At 42.1% G+C, this 11426-nt stretch overlaps 1 protein-coding gene across 1 annotated transcript; it reads left to right on the top strand.

Annotated features, from left to right (window-relative positions):
- The first annotated feature begins 5878 nt into the window (after positions 1 to 5878).
- LOC143764388 (uncharacterized) lies at positions 5879 to 11163 on the top strand. Its single transcript, XM_077249912.1, has 4 exons — positions 5879 to 5952; positions 6196 to 6266; positions 9770 to 9914; positions 10451 to 11163. Exons 2-4 carry the CDS (start codon positions 6224 to 6226, stop codon positions 11031 to 11033), a joined length of 771 nt encoding a protein of 256 aa, XP_077106027.1. The 5' UTR covers positions 5879 to 5952; positions 6196 to 6223; the 3' UTR covers positions 11034 to 11163.
- The last annotated feature ends 263 nt before the right edge of the window (positions 11164 to 11426 follow it).

The raw sequence follows: 11426 nt of genomic DNA, 5'->3' as shown, positions 1-11426 counted from the left end.
TATCTTTACTGTTGTACCCCAATAAAAAAAATTAAAAAAAATCTGTCCCTGCAAATAACATATTGTGTAATTTGTATTGATAATCACGTAGGCGAAGCTTAGCTTCTGCTTACAAACCAAATAGTGGGATGTCGAAAGAGAGCAAGGAAACAAGTCGCTTTACTTATTTAAAGGTTAATAATGAACAATCTAGAACTACCTACACAAAAAAAGTTTTTTGTTTTATGCATGATGTCTCTTAAGCAATAGATAAGTCAATAAAAGTTTTGATTGACATCTGGACTCTATATAAAGTGTCAAAAGATGTGCCCATTAGTATATTTTAACAATTTACGGATGAAGCCAATTTGTTTTCCAATTTTGCCTTTTCCTCCCTTTTTTCCAAGTTTCATCACTTTTTTATTTTTCCAGCCGCAAATTAATTTTTTTGCAGGACGAGGTGCAATTTTGAACATCAATATTCATTTTGCCCTACAATGTACTGAATAATAGGAAAAAAAATTCCAAATGAGGAAAAATGGTGAACACCCCCCACTATTTCACCGTACCTTTTTTGGGCATTCATTGTGCATTAAGAATGACCTGGCAACATGATTAGTAGAACAGTATGTTGATTCTTGCAGTTCCCCACCTGCTTAATGTGCGTGCGGAGCTCTAGTCTGCAGGTTATGCACACTGATGCACAGATTGTGAGGCTCCATTCATAGCTCTCTGGAATACGGACTTGGGACACAAATAGGTGAGACATGTTTTTCCTGGGATAAACCCTTTAAATGGTATAGGCTTTTTTATTTTCACTTTGGGGTTGGACACAACCCCTTTAGGTACCCCGGGCCTACAGACATGTCATCTTAATTTCCCAAATATTAATAGCTAAAATTGGAAGTAGTCTATAGGCGAAGGGAAATAACTTGAAAAACTAGTTGAATTATATATAAAATATAGTAGTTTGGGGCTCAATATGCCACACTAGGAGATCTTAATCCTCCATGTCATATTGCAATTTTGAAAATAATGTATAACAGATGTATCTGAATACATTTTCCATTGAGGGCCACCTAATGGAGACATTTTTTTTTTACATTTCACTGAACTCGAAGTGCAGATTAATGAATAAATCCATATGCCAAATGGAGCTCCAACCCTTTGAATTTATTGGATTAATTTATGTTAAATGTTAGCAATTTCTATAGACTTTGGCATAATGATAGGAAGTGGACAACTTTTTCTTGAAATAATTGATATGAGTTTGATATGAGATGCAAAATAAAAAGTTCTGAGATCTCTTAAAAGAACATTAAACATAAGAAATGCGCAGGAAAAAATGAAAAATTTTCCAGATTTTTCTTTATTAATCTTCATAATTATAGTATTTTGAATGTATAGTATACACAGGTTACCGTACTGTTGTGATGTTTGATCTAACACTGGGGAGAAGTCATCTCTGAGTATCATGGTGTGTTATTATTCCACAGCCAGCATGGGGGATTTGTGCTGTGTTATGTTCTGGACTGCCAAGGGCATTGCTGTTACTACATATTAGTATTGATCCTGTTGCAGCAGAGGTTCTACTGAGCTGCCAAGGTTTATTTATTATTAAGGCATTGCCTTGTTTAGTGGTTTAGAAGTCTAAGGCGCCACTCAAGAGCAAGGATTGCCTTTTGCTCTTTTAATAGTAGGTTAGTGAGCATCATGGGATTGTCCATTGAAGGTTCTGTTTTTGTGACAGTAGATGTCTGATACATGCAGACGGACAGCCTGGTGTGTGCACATTAGGCTACATTTCCACTGGCGAGGAAAACGGACGAGTGCAATCCGATAAAAAATCGGATTGCACTCGGACCAATGTTATTCAATAGGTGTCTTTTCATTTGCGATTTTTTTCTCGGCCGAAATCGGACTGAGAAAAAAATCGCAGCTTGCTGAGATTTGCTGCGAGTCTCGGACGAGACTCGCCAATGCAAGTCAATGGGTGCGAGAAAAAAATCGCACAGCACTCGCACCATGCGAGTTCTGTCCGATTTTTACGCACCGGTGTCCTTTGAAAAGCCGGCAATTCAGCGCGGTGTGATTGACGCCTCTCCATTATTAATCTGGCTTAATGTCACCTTACAATAGCAAGGTGGCATTAACCCTTCATTACCCCATATCCCACCGCTACAGGGAGTGGGAAGAGAGTGGCCAAGTGCCAGAATAGGCGCATCTTCCAGATGTGCCTTTTCTGGGGTGGCTGGGGGCAGATGTTTTTAGCCACGGGGGGGCCAATAACCATGGACCCTCTCCTGGCTATTAATATCTGCCCTCAGTCACTGGCTTTACCATTCTGGCGGAGAAAATTGCGCGGGAGCCCACGCCAATTTTTTCCGCCATTTAACCCTTTATTTGAGCAGCTACAGCGGCCAAATTTTGCACATACACACTACTAACATTAGTAGTGTGGAATATGCAAAAAAAAAGGGGATATGAGATGGTTTACTGTATGTAAACCATGTCTCATATCATGTCGGGTTTGTGAAGGAGAGAGCAAAAGCCGGCAATTGAATTAGCGGCTTTTATGCTATCTAGCGCTGCATTACATATAAATATACATATATAGGTGTCTCACTGACATATATATATGTATATACACACATTCTATGTGCATATATCTACTCTATTCTAACCTGTCAGTGTGATTTTACTGTACACGGCGCTGATTTGCCGGCTTTTCAAAGGACACTGCTGCGTAAAAATCGGACAGCAATACGGATGTCATACTGATGTCATACGGATGATGCGATTAAAAATCGCATTGCACTCGCATTGCACTTGCATGACAATCACATACGTTACATCCGTTTTTTCAGTCCAGATTACGGACCGATTTGTCTCTCGGCAGTGGAAATGTACCCTTAGGGCTTGTTTCCACATGCGAGAATCACGTCCGTGTCTCGCATGTAGAAACCAAGCTCTGGTGTCTGCACTCCGGAGCAGAGCGTGCGGCCGCATAGGAACACATGGAGCCGCACAGCTCCGCTCCTGAGTGCCGGCGCCAGAGCTTGGTTTCTACATGCGAGACACGGACGTGATTCTCGCATGTGGAAACAAGCCCTTACTGTGTAACTCAGCAGGAAATATCTGCATCGTAGCTAGATAGAAGCTGGTCTGAGTAAAAGTTGCTATTTATGGTGTGATACCCCAGTGATATCGTAAGGGCCACAGAGGAGCAAAGCAGAAAGCATCTGCTTGTATTGCTGTCTTGTTGTCTGTCTCTGGTGATGGAGACCGGCAAACTCTCAAGTGCAAGCACTTCTTGTCACAATTTCTCCTCTCAGTGTGCTGTGTCTCCTACCAGTGTCTCCTGCTTGAAATGATTCCCAGGCTATTAAGCTGGCTTCCCGTCTCGTATCTTTGACAGTTTTAGCTCTACTCAGTTTGAGGTGTGTTTGCTCTGTTGTTGAGTACTAGCATTTCGATCTTTGTTGACTGACCTTGGATTTGCCTTTGACCATCTATTTGCCTAGCCCCTTTGTTTTGATCTGCTACCTTCTCTGAATTTTGACCCCGGACTGTGACCTGACTGCGCCTTATCAAATCCCTCTGTTTATGTCGTACCCTCCTGGCTTTTGACCTCGGACTTCCTGATTTTCCCACCTCACAGTGTGTCTGTAAGCTGTGACTAGCATCACACTGCCATTACTGAGAAAGGATGAGGATATCTGGTGTGGGTGGAGCTGAAAAAGTAATTCCTGAAAGTGAAGAATACATGAGTATGAGGGACTTATATGTTGTAATTGTATGAGTAGACAATAGGAGAGCACAAGATTGCTATACACAATATTACAGAGCATGGCTGTCAGATGAAGCACCCACAAAGAGAGACTGTAGTAAGGAATGGGAGTAAAAGTGCTTGGCACCAGTGTCAGACTGAGAAACATTGGGCCCATCAGAGGATTTGATTCTGAGGGCCCACCTTTCTTCCATACAAAACCAAATAATTATCATTAAAGGGCTTTTAAGACCAGTGCTAATTTTTGTCAGTCACTGTATCTTCTGGTATAACCATAAGATACACAATGTTAGTATACATAATGTTAGCACTTGGCTCTGCTTGCTTATTCGATTGGTTGCCATGTAATCTCTGAGATACTGTTTAAATCCAGATGGTGGCGCTGGGTTCTGAAGGGTCCCATAATGGCTGCGAAGTCTGCCACTATGAATCCCCCTGAAGGAGAAGCCAGGGCCCACCAGAGAATTCTCCGGTTCTCTGGTGGGCCAGTCCAACCCTGCTTGGCACAGAGACTAAGCCAGTGAAGATACTTAGGAATCTGCCAGCAACTGTGCAAACTGTGTCACTCACCCATCTACCTCTGTTCAGTTGTTTCCTCTTGGGAATAAGTTTGTAACCACCAAGCTTGTTGCCTCTACATAAGTACATTTTTTTTTATTTTCTAGAGTGAACACACCAGAAGCAACACTACCACCAAGGGCTATTGATTCCTATAATTTAATAAAAAGTGCACACCATGACCTAACTAGCCCCATTACAATAGGCAGGGGCCACAAGTCATTCACGTGACAAGGGTGAGTAGATAAATAGAGGTCACGTTCCAAAACCAGACTGGATTGATTAAGCTTGGGTCTTAGATGGAAAAGGAGCTAAACAGCGCGCTACCTGGAGGAATACTTGATAATTCCCTGTACTGGAAGGCCAAAGTCCATTTCATCTGGCACAATTGAGATGCTACCACCTGTTACTGAACGGTCAAGAATCTGTGCCGATGTGAATGGACGCAGACATTGCACCTCTCATTGTGCCACACAAGCTGGTGTCATAACTCAGTCCGCAGCATAGAGCTACCAGCACTCCTTGGGAGGAACAGCGAGTTGCCCCCAATAACCTGGGTGAACCATGCAGATGAGACTCATGGATGGTGACATGCTATGGTTCTTATCTCTTAGCTCGGATCTTCATTAGGTGAAAGGCTCGATGAAGTACTCAATTAAGAAATCAAAAATTGTCCCATCTCCATGGGCCATCACAAATACGAGAATGTTGTCCTTCATTTCTTTCTTAGTGGCAAGTTAGCTCCAAAGTCTTTTCCCAGGGGATTTAGAAGTCTGTATCAGAAAAACAAATTATCGGCAAATATTGGCTCAACCGAGACATGACATGCACTATTTCCCCTTGAGAAAGGGGTACGCGAAACGCGCGTCGGGGTGATTCTGATACTGAGGACGGGCGTACAAATATGGGTATGTGTTGGTTTTGATTGATTACATACTTATTAACTCATCTAGGCACTTGCACTTGAACTGCGCACTTTATGGCCAACTTGATTTGGCCTTATACAAATGTATGTTGATGAGTTGGTGTGCCTTTACATGAACCACATGTTCCCACAGCCTGTATGGATGCTCTTTTTCTTTTTTGTGCAATATACTTGGGTAAAATTCCTTTCCTCTTACTGAATATTGTATGATGTATATACTTCTTATTTATTATATTCTAAATAAAATTTGTTATTTTTTCAACACTCTTTTCGTGAGTGGTGTGTTTGGACACTTTGTATCCGTGTATGTGGTTATTTATAATTCTAGCCAGCGCTCAGAAAGTTTGAGCAACAATAGATTGTCTCAGAATGTTGAAGAAGAGATGGAAACATGAATTGCAGACCCTACGAAATGCATGTGGCATGGCAGAAGTGTAAAAATGTGGCCTCTTAAGAACACCTGAGATTAAATTCTCCGCTTTCCTCACGTGTTGTACTCTTGGTCCCCTCCACTTGGCATCCCCTCCTGATTTAATCTTCACTCTGAGTTTGTGTCCTGTGTTTTTTTTTTATTTTTGAACTTTGTATTAAACGTGTCTTTATAATCTGATTGGGTGGGTGCCCATCAGTGGTGGAATCACTATATATGCCAGGCGATGAGCAACTGCAGCTCACACAACATCCTGACCCTGGCAAGCCTGTAAGTTACCCGTTTATGTTATTCTCCTTTACTGGAATTAATATTTTTATTTTAATATATTGGTGGAAAGATTTTGGAAAAAAATCTGTAATTGGTCAGAGACAACTTTATTAATGTATTACTGACATAACCAGGGGTTCATCTGACAGCAAATCTTTTGGCCAAATTGCATTTGTGCGTTCGGGTTAGACGAGAGGATACATGTTACGGATAATATTTCACTTCTGAACATGTCTATTGCAGGTTGGTGTGTTGAAGACTCTGCCCAATCATGAAAGCTTTGCTACTCTCAGTAGCCCTGCTCTTCTTCACAGGTAAGAGGACTCTTAGGACAATGGTATTAATAGTGATACGGGAACATTTATCTGAGTAATCTTGGTATCTTCTTATGTATCTATTCTTAACCCTTAGGCTATGTGCACACGTCAGGATTTCTAGCAGAAATTTTCCTGACAAGATCCGGACATTTCTGCTAGAAATCCGCATGCGTTTTTCTTGCGTTTTTTCATGCGTTTTTGATGCGTTTTTTGTGCGTTTTTTTCCAAATGCATAGAATTGCGGGAAAAACGTGGAAAATCCGCAAAATTAATGAACATGCTGTGTTTTTTTACCGCAATGCGTTTTTTTCGGGGAAAAAAAACGCACCATGTGCGCAAAACATGCAGAATGCATTCTAAATGATAGGATGCATAATGTATGCGTTTTTAACCCCTTTCTGACCTCGGACGGGAAAAAAATAGAAACGCCAGAATTACGTTTTTTTGGTCGCCGTGACATTGCATTAAAATGCAATAACGGGCGATCAAAAGAACGTATTTGCACCAAAATGCTATCATTAAAAACGTCAGCTCGGCACGCAAAAAATAAGCCCTCAACCGACCCCAGATCATGAAATATGGAGACGCTACGAGTATCGGAAAATGGCGCAATTTTTTTTTTTTTTTTTTTTTTTTTTTTAGCAAAGTTTGGAATTTTTTTTCACCACTTAGGTAAAAAATAACCTAGTCATGTTAGGTGTCTATGAACTCGTACTGACCTGGAGAATCATAATGGCAGGTCAGTTTTAGCATTTAGTGAACCTAGCAAAAAAGCCAAACAAAAAACAAGTGTGGGACTGCACTTTTTTTGCAATTTCACCGCACTTGAAATTTTTTTCCCGCTTTCTAGTACATGACATGGTAAAACCAATGATGTCGTTCAAAAGTACAACTCGTCCCGCAAAAAATAAGCCATCACATGGCCAAATTGATGGAAAAATAAAAAAGTTATGGCTCTGGGAATGAGGGGAGGGAAAAACGAACACGGAAAAACGAAAAATCCCAAGGTCATGAAGGGGTTAATGAGTTTTTATAGCGAAAAAATCTGAACGTGTGCACATACCCTCAAGGTACATGTATCTGGAGCTGTAAGTACAGGTGGAACGGCTAAGCCACACAAAGCGTGCACATTTAACCCCTTGTATAACAGGGGCTACATCAGCTAAACCCCCTTAGGCCGGAAACACACTGGTGCGAGATACGGCCGAGTCTCGCTAGTTAAAAGCAAGCTGTGGCACCTGCACTCCGGAGCGGAGCATGCAGCTGCATAGCAATACATGGAGCTGCACGCTCCGCTCCGGAGTGCCGGTGCCACAGCTTGCTTTTAACCAGCGAGACTCAGCCGTATCTCGCACCAGTGTGTCTCCGGCCTAAGTCTGGTTCTGATGATCAGCTCTTAAATGGGTGTTTCCATATCCAAGATCCTATCCCAGTATCTAGTAGTTGTAGTAATGATAATATTAGAAAATATCTCTAATTAGAAATGCAGTATAGTTCTTCTGATTCTCTATGTCTCTTTACGCATATGCATGCATTGCTGGACCTTAAATATCCATTGTTACGTCCACTGATAAAGTGACAGTTAGCTAGTTGCTAGTGGTCATAACCATGGATGCCTAAGGTCCTGCAATACCTGCACATGAGGAAAGAGATATTGCTTGCGAATAAAAAAAAAAACAACTAAATTTCTAATTGGAGGTATTTGTTAATATTCTCATTATTACACCTACTACATATTGGGATAGGATCTTGGAGATGGGAATACCCCTTTAAGTGTCACATTTCCTCTGGGTCCTGCTCTTGCAATGTCACTAAGCGACTCCACATTCAAACTGCAGGCAGCAATGTTGAAGGAGGAGACGTAAGGACCAGAATCTTTGGGTGATGCAGGCTCTGTCCAGCCACCAAGATTAGGGTTGTTGGAACCTGTAGTCCAGTGTTCCCCAAGTCCGGTCCTCAATAGCCACCAACAGGTCATGTTTTCAGGATTTCCTTAGTATTGCACAGGTGATAATTGCATCACCTGCACAGGCAATAATTCCATCACCTGTGCAATACTAAGGAAATCCTGAAAACATGACCTGTTGGTGGTTCTTGAGGATCGGACTTGGGGAACACTGCTGTAGTCTGTCAGTACGGATGTATGCGCTGTCTCCCCACGGACAGCACTGCACTATATTAAAGCTCCCAGCTTACTGCTGGGAGCTGCCAGATGTGGTTAGTTTTTAGTCTAATTTGCTGCTTCCTCTTCTCAGCTCCTGCTTTTTCTGTAAGTTTCTTGTTCTGGCCTCAACCCATTTACTAACTACTTTACTGTCTTCTGATTTTGAACGTTGTCTGCTCTGCTTATTCCAACCTGTAGACCTGACCACTCCTGCTAGCATGCACCACCGGCCAGCAGCCTACTACGTGGCTCTAACCCAGGGACCTCTGTGCAAGTCCAGATCTCTGTACATAGAATAAAAGGTTCAGGCCAGGGTTACCCCTGGGATCTTGTAAATGGAGTGGATAGTGCTAAGCCTGTCCATTGCTGCCATTTTTAGAGCTGCCAGGTAACCACTGACAGAGCACCATTACACTAAGGGCTCATGCAAACATCCATGCAAATTGGTCCGATCTTGGACCACAATGCACGGACTGATTTGCGGTTTGTGATTGGATCGATTTGCACAGAAGTCTGAATCAGCCCAAAGGTTCATCTGACCAAACATTACTGCTGCAGGGAAAATGTTGCTTATATTTTTGTTGCTCTGACTGCAACAGTTATATATGGGAATATTAGTACAAGCCACTTTCCAAAGGGCAGCCCACACGTAGACATACAAACTGTCCAGAACAAAGTCAGAAGTTGCTGATATCCATTTCTACCCGGTGCCCAGAAACTTTTAGCAATGAAGGGGGGCTATTCAGTTGCAAAGTTGAAAGTAATTCATTAAGGCTACTTTCACACTAGCGTTAACTGCAATACGTCGCAAATGCGTCGTTTTGCCGAAAATACGCATCCAGCAAATGTTCTTGCTGGATACGTTTTTTCGTCATAGACTAACATTAGCGACGCATTTGCGACGCATTGCCAAACGTCGCGTCCGTTTTGCGACGCTTGGGCGTGTGTTAGCGGACCGTCAGGAGAAAAAAACCTTACATGTAACGTTTTTTGCTCCCGACGGTCCGCTTTTTCCGACCGCGCATGCGCGGCCGGAACTCCGCCCCCACCTCCCCGCACTTCCCCGCACCTCACAATGGGGCAGCGGATGCATTGGAAAAATACATCCGCTGCCCCCATTGTGCGGCGGAGACCACGCTAGCGTCGGGAACGTCGGCCCGATGCACAGCGACGGGTCTTTCCCGACGCTAGTGTGAAAGTAGCCTAAGGAGCCCAAACTCCCAGAATAGCTTTGCATTCTGACTCACAAAGCAGAGTCCTAAGCGGACCCTCCTTTGTTAGTCATGGCGCCGTATTTGCAGGGGTTAGCTCATTGCACATTGTCTTTGTCTTGCAGGGGTACAGGGCCGCTACTTCTGGCAACACGATGAACCTAAACAAGAAGAAACAAATGATAAAAGTTTGGAGAAGATTCTGCACGATAGTTTCGGCATAATATTCAGTCTTTACGACAACATGGATTTTGCCTCCATTGCAAAAGAGTAAGACATTTACTTTAATTGTTGTGAAAATTAATGTAAAAAAATTATAACTATTAATCGCTTAAAGGGGACATGCCATAAATGTTTGATGGACTGGCACCTATGACGAGAATGGGGCTCTATGGAGAAGGATAGCAAATAGCATGAGATTCGACCTTGTTCTTGAGGGATGAAACCTGCCTCTATCAGACATTTGTCCATATCCAGTAGATGCGATGACCAAGATGAGAATACCTCATTAACAATGTAACATAAAGTTCAAAGTTACAGATTTATGAGTTTGCTATAGGGGGGTGTCGGAGAGAAATAGTGTAGTCACAAGAAATGTTCACATAAGTTACAGGGGTACTTCTATCTCAGCTGTGGTCAGAGGTGGCTGAGATTATGGAAACAGTCTTCTTGGTTGTTTCTGTAATCCCTGTCATCTTTGGCTGCTGGTTGGGGTGGGAAAATGCCTTTAATGCCAATTGTGCTAAATCGTTCTACAATTCCTAGTAGTCATGAGTAAATTAAGTTCCTTTTTTTTTAATTCCCAGATTTGAGATCAAAGAGAGGTGGGACTCAGCAAGGAAACACTTAAACAAACTGGAGAAAGCTGTAGACAGTTACTACGATGAAGTTTATAAGAAATTCGATGAACAGCTTCATGAAAAGTTCCCGGTATTCAGGAAGAATGTTGTCCCTATTCTGAAGGAGTTCGATGACGCCTTAGAAGACCAGCTTGAGAAATTTGTAAAAAAAGTCGTGCCTGTTGGAACTGATCTCGTCAACGGAATAACCAAGCATGTGGTCAAATTCTTTGAAAGACTGGAAAGCGTCGCAGAAGAAGGTCGTGACAAACTGCGCGAGGAAATCGACAAGCTACGCGTCAATCTGCAACCCTACGTGGATGATGTCCATGCGGAATACGAGAAATACCGTGCCAATTTACAAGGCGAATTTGAGAAAGATATGAAGGAGCTGAAGCAAGAGATGGATAAGAATATGGAGATTCTGAAGGAAAAGGCCAAGCCTCATCTTGAAAATTTGAAAAGTAAATTTCCCGATGGCAAAGAATTTGAGGAAAAAGTGGAGCAGTTTCTTAAGGAGCTGAAAAAAGCGCTTTCCGAAGAGGAGTAGAGACCACTGAAGAGAACAGCAAAGAAGAAATGTCATTGTGATTACTAACACTATTGACTTACAATTGTCAAAATTGTAATGTTTCTGTAAATCCATCTATGTCTTAATAAAATCTTCATTCAAACTTTCATCAATGCAAATACCGGATCACTGGTTTATAAGATATTTAGATTTTCTAAACCTATCGTGACATATAAAGCAAAGCTGGGTAATATAAGAGTTAACCACGTAAAGGGGTCTTCTCATAGTCTACATTTATGGCATATCTATAGGATATCCATAAAAGTATGATAGATGCAGCGGTGGAACCTGTATCCATTGCCAGATCGGGGTCCTATTACGTGCCACTGTCAGTGGAGAAATGGCCATACATGCACATATCTTTCTATTGAT

Source organism: Ranitomeya variabilis, chromosome 4 (genome assembly GCF_051348905.1).
Source record: "Ranitomeya variabilis isolate aRanVar5 chromosome 4, aRanVar5.hap1, whole genome shotgun sequence".
Taxonomy (NCBI): domain Eukaryota; kingdom Metazoa; phylum Chordata; class Amphibia; order Anura; family Dendrobatidae; genus Ranitomeya; species Ranitomeya variabilis.
Note: the sequence above shows the minus strand (reverse complement) of the source record. Positions and strands in the feature narration are given on the sequence as shown.

What these genes read in the sequence shown, in the direction of transcription:
- LOC143764388 (XM_077249912.1), top strand. Translation starts at nt 6,224, where the DNA reads ATGAAAGCTTTGCTACTCTCAGTAGCCCTGCTCTTCTTCACAG. An exon ending in AGCCCTGCTCTTCTTCACAG is followed by an intron (nt 6,267 to 9,769) that starts GTAAGAGGACTC and finishes TTTGTCTTGCAG; the next exon opens with GGGTACAGGGCCGCTACTTC. An exon ending in TTTGCCTCCATTGCAAAAGA is followed by an intron (nt 9,915 to 10,450) that starts GTAAGACATTTA and finishes TTTAATTCCCAG; the next exon opens with ATTTGAGATCAAAGAGAGGT.